The 18,727-nt window shown below is 43.8% G+C and overlaps 1 protein-coding gene across 1 annotated transcript; it reads left to right on the top strand.

The window, feature by feature from the left end:
• The first annotated feature begins 3,506 nt into the window (after positions 1-3,506).
• LOC118965063 (WD repeat-containing protein 88-like) lies at positions 3,507-18,001 on the top strand. Its single transcript, XM_036981813.1, has 5 exons — positions 3,507-3,732; positions 7,500-7,582; positions 7,766-7,834; positions 15,997-16,095; positions 17,374-18,001. The coding sequence occupies exons 1-5, from the start codon at positions 3,507-3,509 to the stop codon at positions 17,500-17,502; spliced, it is 606 nt and encodes a 201-aa protein (XP_036837708.1). The 3' UTR covers positions 17,503-18,001.
• Positions 18,002-18,727: the final 726 nt, after the last annotated feature.

Here is an 18,727-nt window from a genome sequence, read left to right as displayed (position 1 = left end):
CAGTAGCTAGACAGACTTGGCATCATGAAATGTAGACCCAGTAGCTAGACAGACTTGGCATCATGAAATGTAGACCCAGTAGCTAGAGACAGACTGTTGTAACACTCTAACCTGGCATCATGAAATGTAGACCCAGTAGCTAGAGACAGACTGTTGTAACACTCTAACCTGGCATCATGAAATGTAGACCCAGTAGCTAGACAGACTTGGCATCATGAAATGTAGACCCAGTAGCTAGAGACAGACTGTTGTAACACTCTAACCTGGCATCATGAAATGTAGACCCAGTAGCTAGAGACAGACTGTTGTAACACTCTAACTTGGCATCATGAAATGTAGACGCAGTAGCTAGACAGACTTGGCATCATGAAATGTAGACCCAGTAGCTAGACAGACTTGGCATCATGAAATGTAGACCCAGTAGCTAGAGACAGACTGTGGTAACACTCTAACTTGGCATCATGAAATGTAGACCCAGTAGCTAGAGACAGACTGTATGTCAGATCTAGGACACCTTGTGTTTTACACAGTCATCTGATACGCCTGGGTTTGAACCTTCAAACTGTCCTCTTAAAATACAGGATCAAATATCGCTGTGTCCTCGTGATAGCACTAAACACAGGACTCTCATTATAACACATGCTCTGTAGTACAGTGAACTAAAATATAGCCTGGCATTATGTCAGAGAGATTGATGTAATACAGTGAACTAAAATATAGCCTGGCATTATGTCAGAGAGATTGATGTAGTACAGTGAACTAAAATATAGCCTGGCATTATGTCAGAGAGATTGATGCAGTACAGTGAACTAAATATAGCCTGGCATTATGTCAGAGAGATTGATGTAGTACAGTGAACTAAATATAGCCTGGCATTATGTCAGAGAGATTGATGCAGTAACAGTGAACTAAAATATAGCCTGGGATTATGTCAGAGAGATTGATGTAATACAGTGAACTAAAATATAGCCTGGCATTATGTCAGAGAGATTGATGTAGTACAGTGAACTAAAATATAGCCTGGCATTATGTCAGAGAGATTGATGCAGTACAGTGAACTAAAATATAGCCTGGCATTATGTCAGAGAGATTTATGTAGTACAGTGAACTAAAATATAGCCTGGCATTATGTCAGAGAGATTGATGTAATCCAGTGAACTAAAATATAGCCTGGCATTATGTCAGATAGATTGATGCAGTAACAGTGAACTAACATATAGCCTGGCATTATGTCAGAGAGATTGATGCAGTACAGTGAACTAAATATAGCCTGGCATTATGTCAGAGAGATTGATGCAGTAACAGTGAACTAAAATATAGCCTGGCATTATGTCAGAGAGATTGATGTAGTACAGTGAACTAAAATATAGCCTGGCATTATGTCAGAGAGATTGATGTAATACAGTGAACTAAAATATAGCCTGGCATTATGTCAGAGAGATTGATGCAGTACAGTGAACTAAAATATAGCCTGGCATTATGTCAGAGAGATTGATGCAGTAACAGTGAACTAAAATATAGCCTGGCATTATGTCAGATAGATTGATGTAGTACAGTGAACTAAATATAGCCTGGCATTATGTCAGAGAGATTGATGCAGTAACAGTGAACTAAAATATAGCCTGGCATTATGTCAGAGAGATTGATGTAGTACAGTGAACTAAAATATAGCCTGGCATTATGTCAGAGAGATTGATGCAGTACAGTGAACTAAAATATAGCCAGGCATTATGTCAGAGAGATTGATGCCTTACTGTAGAGTCGTGGATATTTTAATTAACACAGAGACCTAACTCTGTCCCGTGTTGACCTGTGAGGCTGGTTGATATGTTATTGATCCCCTATGACAGCAGTAAGACCTAACTCTGTCCCGTGTTGACCTGTGAGGCTGGTTGATATGTTATTGATCCCCTATGACAGCAGTGAGACCTAACTCTGTCCCGTGTTGACCTGTGAGGCTGGTTGATATGTTATTGATCCCCTATGACAGCAGTAAGACCTAACTCTGTCGCCGTGTTGACCTGTGAGGCTGGTTGATATGTTATTGATCCCCTATGACAGCAGTAAGACCTAACTCTGTCCCGTGTTGACCTGTGAGGCTGGTTGATATGTTATTGATCCCCTATGACAGTAGTAAGACCCAACTCTGTCCCGTGTTGACCTGTGAGGCTGGTTGATATGTTATTGATCCCCTATGACAGCAGTAAGACCTAACTCTGTCCCGTGTTGACCTGTGAGGCTGGTTGATATGTTATTGATCCCCTATGACAGTAGTAAGACCCAACTCTGTCCCGTGTTGACCTGTGAGGCTGGTTGATATGTTATTGATCCCCTATGACAGTAGTAAGACCTAACTCTGTCCCGTGTTGACCTGTGAGGCTGGTTGATATGTTATTGATCTGCTGTGACAGCAGTGAGACCTAACTCTGTCCAGTGTTGACCTGTGAGGCTGGTTGATATGTTATTGATCCCCTATGACAGCAGTAAGACCTAACTCTGTCCCGTGTTGACCTGTGAGGCTGGTTGATATGTTATTGATCCCCTATGACAGCAGTAAGACCTAACTCTGTCCCGTGTTGACCTGTGAGGCTGGTTGATATGTTATTGATCCCCTATGACAGCAGTAAGACCTAACTCTGTCCCGTGTTGACCTGTGAGGCTGGTTGATATGTTATTGATCCCCTATGACAGCAGTTTATTTATTTATTTATTTCACCTTTATTTAACCAGGTAGGCAAGTTGAGAACAAGTTCTCATTTACAATTGCGACCTGGCCAAGATAAAGCAAAGCAGTTCGACACATACAACGACACAGAGTTACACATGGAGTAAAACAAACATACAGTCAATAATACAGTATAAACAAGTCTATATACGATGTGAGCAAATGAGGTGAGATAAGGGAGGTAAAGGCAAAAAAGACCATGGTGGCAAAGTAAATACAATATAGCAAGTAAAACACTGGAAAGGTAGATTTGCAGTGGGAGAATGTGCAAAGTAGAAATAAAAATAATGGGGTGCAAAGGAGCAAAATAAATAAATTAATTAAATACAGTAGGGAAAGAGGTAGTTGTTTGGCCTAAATTATAGGTGAGCTATGTACAGGTGCAGTAATCTGTGAGCTGCTCTGACAGTTGGTGCTTAAAGCTAGTGAGGGAGATAAGTGTTTCCAGTTTCAGAGATTTTTGTAGTTCGTTCCAGTCATTGGTAGCAGAGAACTGGAAGGAGAGGCAGACAGCAGTGAGACCTAACTCTGTCCCGTGTTGACCTGTGAGGCTGGTTGATATGTTATTGATCCCCTATGACAGCAGTGAGACCTAACTCTGTCCCCGTGTTGACCTGTGAGGCTGGTTGATATCCTTCACCATGGGTTGCTTTGCTCGTTATCTTATAACCTGAGTAATAACATTTCAAACGAATTAGTGTTAGTCAAGGTCACGTTGAGGCTGTCGTAACCAAGCCTCTAGAGCTTGTGGGGGGGAGACCCAATATTTCCAATATGCATTATGACAATACACATTGTTGTTCTATCCTGTCCCAAACACAGCACCCACACCAACGTCATCTCGAACTGCTGTTTCACAGCTAACGGACGCTACTTGTGCACTGCATCATGGGACAAGACTCTGCAGCTGTGGGACGTCCAGACAGGAACATTCCGTTCCCACGGTGGCCTGACCCTTAGCAAGGGACACGACGGATCCGTCAGCTCCTGCACCTTCTCTGTGGACGGTATGGTAGACATATCAGTCTTCTCTGTGGACGGTAGGGTAGACATATCAGTCTTCTCTGTGGATGGTAGGGTAGACATATCAGTCTTCTCTGTGGACGGTAGGGTAGACATATCAGTCTTCTCTGTGGACGGTAGGGTAGACATATCAGTCTTCTCTGTGGATGGTAGGGTAGACATATCAGTCTTCTCTGTGGATGGTAGGGTAGACATATCAGTCTTCTCTGTGGATGGTAGGGTAGACATATCAGTCTTCTCTGTGGACGGTAGGGTAGACATATCAGTCTTCTTCTCTGTGGATGGTAGGGTAGACATATCAGTCTTCTTCTCTGTGGATGGTAGGGTAGACATATCAGTCTTCTCTGTGGATGGTAGGGTAGACATATCAGTCTTCTTCTCTGTGGACGGTAGGGTAGACATATCAGTCTTCTCTGTGGATGGTAGGGTAGACATATCAGTCTTCTCTGTGGACGGTAGGGTAGACATATCAGTCTTTTTCTCTGTGGATGGTAGGGTAGACATATCAGTCTTCTCTGTGGATGGTAGGGTAGACATATCAGTCTTCTCTGTGGACGGTAGGGTAGACATATCAGTCTTCTCTGTGGATGGTAGGGTAGACATATCAGTCTTCTCTGTGGACGGTAGGGTAGACATATCAGTCTTCTCTGTGGATGGTAGGGTAGACATATCAGTCTTCTCTGTGGACGGTAGGGTAGACATATCAGTCTTCTCTGTGGATGGTAGGGTAGACATATCAGTCTTCTTCTTTGTGGATGGTAGGGTAGACATATCAGTCTTCTCCATGGACGGTAGGGTAGACATATCAGTCTTCTCTGTGGACGGTAGGGTAGACATATCAGTCTTTTTCTCTGTGGATGGTAGGGTAGACATATCAGTCTTCTCTGTGGATGGTAGGGTAGACATATCAGTCTTCTCTGTGGACGGTAGGGTAGACATATCAGTCTTCTCTGTGGATGGTAGGGTAGACATATCAGTCTTCTCTGTGGACGGTAGGGTAGACATATCAGTCTTCTCTGTGGATGGTAGGGTAGACATATCAGTCTTCTCTGTGGACGGTAGGGTAGACATATCAGTCTTCTCTGTGGATGGTAGGGTAGACATATCAGTCTTCTTCTTTGTGGATGGTAGGGTAGACATATCAGTCTTCTCCATGGACGGTAGGGTAGACATATCAGTCTTCTCTGTGGATGGTAGGGTAGACATATCAGTCTTCTCTGTGGATGGTAGGGTAGACATATCAGTCTTCTTCTCTGTTAATGGTAGGGTAGACATATCAGTCTTCTCTGGGGATAGTAGGATAGACATATCTGTCTTCTCTGTGGATGGTAGGGTAGACATATCAGTCTTCTCTGTGGATGGTAGGGTAGACATATCAGTCTTCTCTGTGGATGGTAGGGTAGACATATCAGTCTTCTCTGTGGATGGTAGGGTAGACATATCAGTCTTCTTCTCTGTGGATGGTAGGATAGACATATCAGTCTTCTTCTCTGTGGATGGTAGGGTAGACATATCAGTCTTCTTCTCTGTGGATGGTAGGGTAGACATATCAGTCTTCTCTGTGGATGGTAGGGTAGACATATCATTCTTCTCTGTGGATGGTAGGGTAGACATATCAGTCTTCTTCTCTGTGGATGGTAGGGTAGACATATCAGTCTTCTCTGTGGATGGTAGGGTAGACATATCAGTCTTCTTCTCTGTGGATGGTAGGGTAGACATATCAGTCTTCTCTGTGGATGGTAGGGTAGACATATCAGTCTTCTCTGTGGACGGTAGGGTAGACATATCAGTCTTCTTCTCTGTGGATGGTATGGTAGACATATCAGTCTTCTCTGTGGATGGTAGGGTAGACATATCAGTCTTCTCTGTGGATGGTAGGGTAGACATATCAGTCTTCTCTGTGGATGGTAGGGTAGACATATCAGTCTTCTTGTTCTTCAGACGTTCATTTGTCCCCAAAAAGAGGAATAAGGAACTTGTCAGCACTGTCCTCATCCAACTTTACAGAAATATGATGAGTCCTCTGCCTCTAATACCACTGACTACTATATACTAATACTACTGACTACTATATACTAATACTACTGACTACTATATACTAATACTACTGACTACTATATACTAATACCACTGACTACTATATACTAATACCACTGACTACTATATACTAATACCACTAACTACTATATACTAATACCACTAACTACTATATACTAATACCACTGACTACTATATACTAATACCACTGACTACTATATACTAATACTACTGACTACTATATACTAATACTACTGACTACTATATACTAATACTACTGACTAATACATACTAATACTACTGACTACTATATACTAATACTACTGACTACTATATACTAATACTACTGACTACTATATACTAATACCACTGACTACTATATACTAATACTACTGACTACTATATACTAATACCACTGACTACTATATACTAATACTACTGACTACTATATACTAATACCACTGACTACTATATACTAATACTACTGACTACTATATACTAATACTACTGACTACTATATACTAATACCACTGACTACTATATACTAATACTACTGACTAATACATACTAATACTACTGACTACTATATACTAATACCACTGACTACTATATACTAATACCACTGACTACTATATACTAATACTACTGACTACTATATACTAATACTACTGACTACTATATACTAATACCACTGACTACTATATACTAATACTACTGACTACTATATACTCTGCCTCTAATACCACTGCTGCCAGACTGACTGTAGTTCTCTGTTGTTGTCCAAGGTCAGTCCTTTCATCTCTGACTACTACTGACAAACTGACTGTAGTTCTCTGTTGTTGTCCAGGGTCAGTCCTCTAATACCACAGACTGACTGTAGTTCTCTGTTGTTGTCCAGGGTCAGTCCCTGTGTCGGGGGCGTATGATAGACTGACTGTAGTTCTCTGTTGTTGTCCAGGGTCAGTCCTCTGCCTCTAATACAACAGACTGACTGTAGTTCTGTTGTTGTCCAGGGTCAGTCCTCTGCCTCTAATACCACAGACTGACTGTAGTTCTCTGTTGTTGTCCAGGGTCAGTCCTCTGCCTCTAATACCACTGCTGACAGACTGACTGTAGTTCTCTGTTGTTGTCCAGGGTCAGTCCTTGTGTCGGGGGCGTATGACAGACTGACTGTAGTTCTGTTGTTGTCCAGGGTCAGTCCTCTGCCTCTAATACCACTGCTGACAGACTGACTGTAGTTCTCTGTTGTTGTCCAGGGTCAGTCCTTGTGTCGGGGGCGTATGACAGACTGACTGTAGTTCTGTTGTTGTCCAGGGTCAGTCCTCTGCCTCTAATACCACAGACTGACTGTAGTTCTCTGTTGTTGTCCAGGGTCAGTCCTCTGCCTCTAATACCACAGACTGACTGTAGTTCTCTGTTGTTGTCCAGGGTCAGTCCTCTGCCTCTAATACCACAGACTGACTGTAGTTCTCTGTTGTTGTCCAGGGTCAGTCCTTGTGTCGGGGGCGTATGACAGACTGACTGTAGTTCTGTTGTTGTCCAGGGTCAGTCCTCTGCCTCTAATACCACAGACTGACTGTAGTTCTCTGTTGTTGTCCAGGGTCAGTCCTCTGCCTCTAATACCACAGACTGACTGTAGTTCTCTGTTGTTGTCCAGGGTCAGTCCTCTGCCTCTAATACCACAGACTGACTGTAGTTCTCTGTTGTTGTCCAGGGTCAGTCCTTGTGTCGGGGGCATATGATAGAACAGTGGCTGTGTGGAACATGGAGACCCTCTGCAAGACCCTGGAGTTGAAGGTAGCTTCATGCTCTAATGTGTGTGTGTGTGTGTGTGTGTGTGTGTGTGTGTGTGTGTGTGTGTGTGTGTGTGTGTGTGTGTGTGTGTGTGTGTGTTTTTCAAATAGGTGTGTGTGTGCGTGTGTGTGTGTTTTTCAAACAGGTGTGTGTGTGTGCCCTCGTGTGTGTTTTTGCTAACCCTAGGGACATGCGGATTGGGTGACAGATGTGGCAATCAGTGCTGACAAAAAATGGGTGGCCTCAGCTTCCAAGGTACAAACACATACCTCAATGTCATGTCCTATGTCATGTCCTATCCCTGTAGGTCACAGTAAACACATACCTCAATGTCATGTCCTATCCCTGTAGGTCACAATAAACACACACCTCAATGTCATGTCCTATCCCTGTAGGTCACAGTAAACACACACCTCAATGTCATGTCCTATGTCATGTCCTATCTCTGTAGGTCACAGTAAACACACATCTCAATGTCATGTCCTACATCATGTCATATCCCTGTAGGTCACAGTAAACACATACCTCAATGTCATGTCCTATGTCATGTCCTATCCCTGTAGGTCACAGTAAACACATACCTCAATGTCATGTCCTATGTCATGTCCTATCCCTGTAGGTCACAGTAAACACACACCTCAATGTCATGTCCTATGTCATGTCCTATCCCTGTAGGTCACAGTAAACACACACCTCAATGTCATGTCCTATGTCATGTCCTATCCCTGTAGGTCACAGTAGATATACACCTCAATGTCATGTCCTAAGTCATGTCATATCCCTGTAGGTCACAGTAAACACACACCTCAATGTCATGTCCTATCCCTGTAGGTCACAGTAAACACACACCTCAATGTCATGTCCTATGTCATGTCCTATCCCTGTAGGTCACAGTAAACACTCACCTCAGTGTCATGTCCTATGTCATGTCCTATCCCTGTAGGTCACAGTAAACACACACCTCAGTGTCATGTCCTATCCCTGTAGGTCACAGTAAACACACACCTCAATGTCATGTCCTATGTCATGTCCTATCCCTGTAGGTCACAGTAAATACATACCTCAATGTCATGTCCTATCCCTGTAGGTCACAGTAAACACACACCTCAGTGTCATGTCCTATCCCTGTAGGTCACAGTAAACACACACCTCAATGTCATGTCCTATGTCATGTCCTTTTCCTGTTGGTCACAGTAAACACACACCTCAATGTCATGTCCTATCCCTGTAGGTCACAGTAAACACACACCTCAATGTCATGTCCTATGTCATGTCCTATCCCTGTAGGTCACAGTGAACACACACCTCAATGTCATGTCCTATGTCATGTCCTATCCCTATAGGTCACAGTAAACACACACCTCAATGTCAGGTCCTATCCCTGTAGGTCACAGTAAACACACACCTCAATGTCAGGTCCTATGTCATGTCCTATCCCTTTAGGTCACAGTAAACACACACCTCAATGTCATGTCCTATGTCATGTCCTATCCCTTTAGGTCACAGTAAACACACACCTCAATGTCATGTCCTATCCCTGTAGGTCACAGTATATATACACGTCAATGTCATGTCCTACGTCATGTCCTATCCCTGTAAGTCACAGTAAATATACACCTCAATGTCATGTCCTATGTCATGTCCTATCCCTGTAGGTCACAGTAAACACACCTCAATGTCATGTCCTATCCCTGTAGGTCACAGTAAATATACACCTCAATGTCATGTCCTATGTCATGTCCTATCCCTGTAGGTCACAGTAAACACACACCTCAATGTCATGTCCTATGTCATGTCCTATCCCTATAGGTCACAGTAAACACACACCTCAATGTCAGGTCCTATCCCTGTAGGTCACAGTAAACACACTCCTCAATGTGAGGTCCTATGTCATGTCCTATCCCTTTAGGTCACAGTAAACACACACCTCAATGTCATGTCCTATGTCATGTCCTATCCCTGTAGGTCACAGTAAACACACCTCAATGTCATGTCCTATCCCTGTAGGTCACAGTAAATATACACCTCAATGTCATGTCCTATGTCATGTCCTATCCCTTTAGGTCACAGTAAACACACACCTCAATGTCATGTCCTATGTCATGTCCTATCCCTTTAGGTCACAGTAAACACACACCTCAATGTCATGTCCTATCCCTGTAGGTCACAGTATATATACACGTCAATGTCATGTCCTACGTCATGTCCTATCCCTGTAAGTCACAGTAAATATACACCTCAATGTCATGTCCTATGTCATGTCCTATCCCTGTAGGTCACAGTAAACACACCTCAATGTCATGTCCTATCCCTGTAGGTCACAGTAAATATACACCTCAATGTCATGTCCTATGTCATGTCCTATCCCTGTAGGTCACAGTAAACACACACCTCAATGTCATGTCCTATGTCATGTCCTATCCCTATAGGTCACAGTAAACACACACCTCAATGTCAGGTCCTATCCCTGTAGGTCACAGTAAACACACACCTCAATGTCAGGTCCTATCCCTGTAGGTCACAGTAAACACACACCTCAATGTCAGGTCCTATGTCATGTCCTATCCCTTTAGGTCACAGTAAACACACACCTCAATGTCATGTCCTATGTCATGTCCTATCCCTTTAGGTCACAGTAAACACACACCTCAATGTCATGTCCTATCCCTGTAGGTCACAGTATATATACACGTCAATGTCATGTCCTACGTCATGTCCTATCCCTGTAAGTCACAGTAAATATACACCTCAATGTCATGTCCTATGTCATGTCCTATCCCTGTAGGTCACAGTAAACACACCTCAATGTCATGTCCTATCCCTGTAGGTCACAGTAAATATACACCTCAATGTCATGTCCTATGTCATGTCCTATCCCTGTAGGTCACAGTAAACACACACCTCAATGTCATGTCCTATGTCATGTCCTATCCCTATAGGTCACAGTAAACACACACCTCAATGTCAGGTCCTATCCCTGTAGGTCACAGTAAACACACTCCTCAATGTGAGGTCCTATGTCATGTCCTATCCCTTTAGGTCACAGTAAACACACACCTCAATGTCATGTCCTATGTCATGTCCTATCCCTGTAGGTCACAGTAAACACACCTCAATGTCATGTCCTATCCCTGTAGGTCACAGTAAATATACACCTCAATGTCATGTCCTATGTCATGTCCTATCCCTTTAGGTCACAGTAAACACACACCTCAATGTCATGTCCTATGTCATGTCCTATCCCTTTAGGTCACAGTAAACACACACCTCAATGTCATGTCCTATCCCTGTAGGTCACAGTATATATACACGTCAATGTCATGTCCTACGTCATGTCCTATCCCTGTAAGTCACAGTAAATATACACCTCAATGTCATGTCCTATGTCATGTCCTATCCCTGTAGGTCACAGTAAACACACCTCAATGTCATGTCCTATCCCTGTAGGTCACAGTAAATATACACCTCAATGTCATGTCCTATGTCATGTCCTATCCCTGTAGGTCACAGTAAACACACACCTCAATGTCATGTCCTATGTCATGTCCTATCCCTATAGGTCACAGTAAACACACACCTCAATGTCAGGTCCTATCCCTGTAGGTCACAGTAAACACACTCCTCAATGTGAGGTCCTATGTCATGTCCTATCCCTTTAGGTCACAGTAAACACACACCTCAATGTCATGTCCTATGTCATGTCCTATCCCTGTAGGTCACAGTAAACACACCTCAATGTCATGTCCTATCCCTGTAGGTCACAGTAAATATACACCTCAATGTCATGTCCTATGTCATGTCCTATCCCTGTAGGTCACAGTAAACACACACCTCAATGTCATGTCCTATGTCATGTCCTATCCCTATAGGTCACAGTAAACACACACCTCAATGTCAGGTCCTATCCCTGTAGGTCACAGTAAACACACACCTCAATGTCAGGTCCTATGTCATGTCCTATCCCTTTAGGTCACAGTAAACACACACCTCAATGTCATGTCCTATGTCATGTCCTATCCCTTTAGGTCACAGTAAACACACACCTCAATGTCATGTCCTATCCCTGTAGGTCACAGTAAACACACACCTCAATGTCATGTCCTATCCCTGTAGGTCACAGTATATATACACGTCAATGTCATGTCCTACGTCATGTCCTATCCCTGTAAGTCACAGTAAATATACACCTCAATGTCATGTCCTATGTCATGTCCTATCCCTGTAGGTCACAGTAAACACGCCTCAATGTCATGTCCTATCCCTGTAGGTCACAGTAAATATACACCTCAATGTCATGTCCTATGTCATGTCCTATCCCTGTAGGTCACAGTAAACACACACCTCAATGTCAGGTCCTATGTCATGTCCTATCCCTTTAGGTCACAGTAAACACACACCTCAATGTCATGTCCTATGTCATGTCCTATCCCTTTAGGTCACAGTAAACACACACCTCAATGTCATGTCCTATCCCTGTAGGTCACAGTATATATACACGTCAATGTCATGTCCTACGTCATGTCCTATCCCTGTAAGTCACAGTAAATATACACCTCAATGTCATGTCCTATGTCATGTCCTATCCCTGTAGGTCACAGTAAACACACCTCAATGTCATGTCCTATCCCTGTAGGTCACAGTAAATATACACCTCAATGTCATGTCCTATGTCATGTCCTATCCCTGTAGGTCACAGTAAACACACACCTCAATGTCATGTCCTATGTCATGTCCTATCCCTATAGGTCACAGTAAACACACACCTCAATGTCAGGTCCTATCCCTGTAGGTCACAGTAAACACACTCCTCAATGTGAGGTCCTATGTCATGTCCTATCCCTTTAGGTCACAGTAAACACACACCTCAATGTCATGTCCTATGTCATGTCCTATCCCTGTAGGTCACAGTAAACACACCTCAATGTCATGTCCTATCCCTGTAGGTCACAGTAAATATACACCTCAATGTCATGTCCTATGTCATGTCCTATCCCTTTAGGTCACAGTAAACACACACCTCAATGTCATGTCCTATGTCATGTCCTATCCCTTTAGGTCACAGTAAACACACACCTCAATGTCATGTCCTATCCCTGTAGGTCACAGTATATATACACGTCAATGTCATGTCCTACGTCATGTCCTATCCCTGTAAGTCACAGTAAATATACACCTCAATGTCATGTCCTATGTCATGTCCTATCCCTGTAGGTCACAGTAAACACACCTCAATGTCATGTCCTATCCCTGTAGGTCACAGTAAATATACACCTCAATGTCATGTCCTATGTCATGTCCTATCCCTGTAGGTCACAGTAAACACACACCTCAATGTCATGTCCTATGTCATGTCCTATCCCTATAGGTCACAGTAAACACACACCTCAATGTCAGGTCCTATCCCTGTAGGTCACAGTAAACACACTCCTCAATGTGAGGTCCTATGTCATGTCCTATCCCTTTAGGTCACAGTAAACACACACCTCAATGTCATGTCCTATGTCATGTCCTATCCCTGTAGGTCACAGTAAACACACCTCAATGTCATGTCCTATCCCTGTAGGTCACAGTAAATATACACCTCAATGTCATGTCCTATGTCATGTCCTATCCCTGTAGGTCACAGTAAACACACACCTCAATGTCATGTCCTATGTCATGTCCTATCCCTATAGGTCACAGTAAACACACACCTCAATGTCAGGTCCTATCCCTGTAGGTCACAGTAAACACACTCCTCAATGTGAGGTCCTATGTCATGTCCTATCCCTTTAGGTCACAGTAAACACACACCTCAATGTCATGTCCTATGTCATGTCCTATCCCTGTAGGTCACAGTAAACACACCTCAATGTCATGTCCTATCCCTGTAGGTCACAGTAAATATACACCTCAATGTCATGTCCTATGTCATGTCCTATCCCTGTAGGTCACAGTAAACACACACCTCAATGTCATGTCCTATGTCATGTCCTATCCCTATAGGTCACAGTAAACACACACCTCAATGTCAGGTCCTATCCCTGTAGGTCACAGTAAACACACACCTCAATGTCAGGTCCTATGTCATGTCCTATCCCTTTAGGTCACAGTAAACACACACCTCAATGTCATGTCCTATGTCATGTCCTATCCCTTTAGGTCACAGTAAACACACACCTCAATGTCATGTCCTATCCCTGTAGGTCACAGTAAACACACACCTCAATGTCATGTCCTATCCCTGTAGGTCACAGTATATATACACGTCAATGTCATGTCCTACGTCATGTCCTATCCCTGTAAGTCACAGTAAATATACACCTCAATGTCATGTCCTATGTCATGTCCTATCCCTGTAGGTCACAGTAAACACGCCTCAATGTCATGTCCTATCCCTGTAGGTCACAGTAAATATACACCTCAATGTCATGTCCTATGTCATGTCCTATCCCTGTAGGTCACAGTAAACACACACCTCAATGTCAGGTCCTATGTCATGTCCTATCCCTTTAGGTCACAGTAAACACACACCTCAATGTCATGTCCTATGTCATGTCCTATCCCTTTAGGTCACAGTAAACACACACCTCAATGTCATGTCCTATCCCTGTAGGTCACAGTATATATACACGTCAATGTCATGTCCTACGTCATGTCCTATCCCTGTAAGTCACAGTAAATATACACCTCAATGTCATGTCCTATGTCATGTCCTATCCCTGTAGGTCACAGTAAACACACCTCAATGTCATGTCCTATCCCTGTAGGTCACAGTAAATATACACCTCAATGTCATGTCCTATGTCATGTCCTATCCCTGTAGGTCACAGTAAACACACACCTCAATGTCATGTCCTATGTCATGTCCTATCCCTATAGGTCACAGTAAACACACACCTCAATGTCAGGTCCTATCCCTGTAGGTCACAGTAAACACACTCCTCAATGTGAGGTCCTATGTCATGTCCTATCCCTTTAGGTCACAGTAAACACACACCTCAATGTCATGTCCTATGTCATGTCCTATCCCTGTAGGTCACAGTAAACACACCTCAATGTCATGTCCTATCCCTGTAGGTCACAGTAAATATACACCTCAATGTCATGTCCTATGTCATGTCCTATCCCTTTAGGTCACAGTAAACACACACCTCAATGTCATGTCCTATGTCATGTCCTATCCCTTTAGGTCACAGTAAACACACACCTCAATGTCATGTCCTATCCCTGTAGGTCACAGTATATATACACGTCAATGTCATGTCCTACGTCATGTCCTATCCCTGTAAGTCACAGTAAATATACACCTCAATGTCATGTCCTATGTCATGTCCTATCCCTGTAGGTCACAGTAAACACACCTCAATGTCATGTCCTATCCCTGTAGGTCACAGTAAATATACACCTCAATGTCATGTCCTATGTCATGTCCTATCCCTGTAGGTCACAGTAAACACACACCTCAATGTCATGTCCTATGTCATGTCCTATCCCTATAGGTCACAGTAAACACACACCTCAATGTCAGGTCCTATCCCTGTAGGTCACAGTAAACACACTCCTCAATGTGAGGTCCTATGTCATGTCCTATCCCTTTAGGTCACAGTAAACACACACCTCAATGTCATGTCCTATGTCATGTCCTATCCCTGTAGGTCACAGTAAACACACCTCAATGTCATGTCCTATCCCTGTAGGTCACAGTAAATATACACCTCAATGTCATGTCCTATGTCATGTCCTATCCCTGTAGGTCACAGTAAACACACACCTCAATGTCATGTCCTATGTCATGTCCTATCCCTATAGGTCACAGTAAACACACACCTCAATGTCAGGTCCTATCCCTGTAGGTCACAGTAAACACACACCTCAATGTCAGGTCCTATGTCATGTCCTATCCCTTTAGGTCACAGTAAACACACACCTCAATGTCATGTCCTATGTCATGTCCTATCCCTTTAGGTCACAGTAAACACACACCTCAATGTCATGTCCTATCCCTGTAGGTCACAGTAAACACACACCTCAATGTCATGTCCTATCCCTGTAGGTCACAGTATATATACACGTCAATGTCATGTCCTACGTCATGTCCTATCCCTGTAAGTCACAGTAAATATACACCTCAATGTCATGTCCTATGTCATGTCTTATCCCTGTAGGTCACAGTAAACACGCCTCAATGTCATGTCCTATCCCTGTAGGTCACAGTAAATATACACCTCAATGTCATGTCCTATGTCATGTCCTATCCCTGTAGGTCACAGTAAACACACACCTCAATGTCATGTCCTATCCCTGTAGGTCACAGTAAATATACACCTCAATGTCATGTCCTATGTCGTGTCCTATCCTTGTAGGTCACAGAATATGTCCCTTTTGTTACCATACCATTTTGCATCATCCTAAATATTGCTATGTGTGTTTTGAAGGACACCACTGTCAGGTTGTGGAATATAGAACACTCTGAAGAGATACCGGCCGTTATTGAGACCAGGAAGGCTCAGGGAATGGGCTATCATATCCTCCAGGTTGGTAATTGTACCACACACTGCTACCTTGTATGTAGAGTGAGACCTGATCCTAGATCACCACTCCTACCCTGAGACCTGATCCTAGATCACCACTCCTACCCTGGGGCCTGATCCTAGACCTGATCCTAGATCACCACTCCTACCCTGGGGCCTGATCCTAGACCTGATCCTAGATAACCACTCCTACCCTGAGACCTGATCCTAGATCACCACTCCTATCCTGAGACCTGATCCTAGATCACCACTCCTACCCGGAGACCTGATCCTAGATCACCACTCCTACCCGGAGACCTGATCCTAGATCACCACTCCTACCCTGAGACCTGATCCTAGACAACCACTCCTACCCTGAGACCTGATCCTAGACAACCACTCCTACCCGGAGACCTGATCCTAGACCTGATCCTAGATCACCACTCCTACCCTGAGACTGATCCTAGACAACCACTCCTACCCTGAGACCTGATCCTAGACCTGATCCTAGATCACCACTCCTACCCAGAGACCTGATCCTAGACCTGATCCTAAACCTGATCCTAGATCACCACTCCTACCCAGAGACCTGATCCTAAACCTGATCCTAGACCTGATCCTAGACCACCACTCCTACCCAGAGACCTGATCCTAGACCTGATCCTAGATCACCACTCCTACCCAGAGACCTGATCCTAGACCTGATCCTAGACCTGATCCTAGATCACCACTCCTACCCAGAGACCTGATCCTAGACCTGATCCTAGACCTGATCCTAGATCACCACTCCTACCCTGAGACCTGATCCTAGACCTGATCCTAGATCACCACTCCTACCCAGAGACCTGATCCTAGACCTGATCCTAGACCTGATCCTAGACCTGATCCTAGATCACCACTCCTACCCAGAGACCTGATCCTAGACCTGATCCTAGACCTGATCCTAGACCTGATCCTAGACCTGATCCTAGACCTGATCCTAGATCACCACTCCTACCCAGAGACCTGATCCTAGACCTGATCCTAGACCTGATCCTAGACCTGATCCTAGATCACCACTCCTACCCAGAGACCTGATCCTAGACCTGATCCTAGACCTGATCCTAGACCTGATCCTAGATCACCACTCCTACCCAGAGACCTGATCCTAGACCTGATCCTAGACCTGATCCTAGACCTGATCCTAGACCTGATCCTAGACCTGATCCTAGACCACCACTCCTGCTCTGAGATGCTTTGTGAATAAAAAATATTATTTTGGTGACACTGTTTTGGTGAACCTAATCCAGTCTTGTCTTTCAGTGTGAGGAGTGTGGAAAGGCTTTCTCCATTTCTCGACTGGAGAACTCCGACTTGGTCACAAAGTGTGTGTTCTGCCGATTGAAGACGGAAACCAGATCCCATCTTCAACCTCCTCCTCCTGTTGTCTAGTGTTCTGCCGATTGATGACAGAAACCAGATCCCATCTTCAACCTCCTCTTCTGTTGTCTAGTGTTCTGCCGATTGAAGACAGAAACCAGATCCCATCTTCAACCTCCTCCTCTGTTGTCTAGTGTTCTGCCGATTGAAGACGGAAACCAGATCCCATCTTCAACCTCCTCTTCTGTTGTCTAGTGTTCTGCCGATTGAAGACAGAAACCAGATCCCATCTTCAACCTCCTCTTCTGTTGTCTAGTGTTCTGCCGATTGAAGACAGAAACCAGATCCCATCTTCAACCTCCTCTTCTGTTGTCTCGGAATTTACTGAATGTACTGTATCCTAAAACTGTATTTGATAATTGATCACTAACCTTCTAGACATCCAAACAGCAATCACTAACCTTCTAGACATCAGAACAGCAATCACTAACCTTCTAGACATCAGAACAGCGATCACTAACCTTCTAGACATCAGAACAGCGATCACTAACCTTCTAGACATCAGAACAGCGATCACTAACCTTCTAGACATCAGAACAGCGATCACTAACCTTCTAGACATCAGAACAGCGATCACTAACCTTCTAGACATCAGAACAGCAATCACTAACCTTCTAGACATCAGAACAGCGATCACTAACCTTCTAGACATCAGAACAGCGATCACTAACCTTCTAGACATCAGAACAGCGATCACTAACCTTCTAGACATCAGAACAGCGATCACTAACCTTCTAGACATCAGAACAGCGATCACTAACCTTCTAGACATCAGAACAGCGATCACTAACCTTCTAGACATCAGAACAGCGATCACTAACCTTCTAGACATCAGAACAGCAATCACTAACCTTCTAGACATCAGAACAGCAATCACTAACCTTCTAGACATCAGAACAGCGATCACTAACCTTCTAGACATCAGAACAGCGATCACTAACCTTCTAGACATCAGAACAGAGATCACTAACCTTCTAGACATCAGAACAGCGATCACTAACCTTCTAGACATCAGAACAGCGATCACTAACCTTCTAGACATCAGAACAGCCATCACTAACCTTCTAGACATCAGAACAGCGATCACTAACCTTCTAGACATCAGAACAGCGATCACTAACCTTCTAGACATCAGAACAGCAATCACTAACCTTCTAGACATCAGAACAGCGATCACTAACCTTCTAGACATCAGAACAGCGATCACTAACCTTCTAGACATCAGAACAGCGATCAC

The sequence above is a fragment of the Oncorhynchus mykiss genome, chromosome 6 (assembly GCF_013265735.2).
Source record: "Oncorhynchus mykiss isolate Arlee chromosome 6, USDA_OmykA_1.1, whole genome shotgun sequence".
Classification (NCBI taxonomy): Eukaryota; Metazoa; Chordata; class Actinopteri; order Salmoniformes; family Salmonidae; genus Oncorhynchus; species Oncorhynchus mykiss.
Note: the sequence above shows the minus strand (reverse complement) of the source record. Positions and strands in the feature narration are given on the sequence as shown.

Coding starts and splice junctions, on each gene's coding strand:
- LOC118965063 (XM_036981813.1), top strand. CDS start 3,507: ATGACAATACACATTGTTGTTCTATCCTGTCCCAAACACAGCACCCAC. Junction 3,733..7,499: donor CTGCACCTTCTCTGTGGACG/GTATGGTAGACA, acceptor GTTGTTGTCCAG/GGTCAGTCCTTGTGTCGGGG. Junction 16,096..17,373: donor TGGGCTATCATATCCTCCAG/GTTGGTAATTGT, acceptor CTTGTCTTTCAG/TGTGAGGAGTGTGGAAAGGC.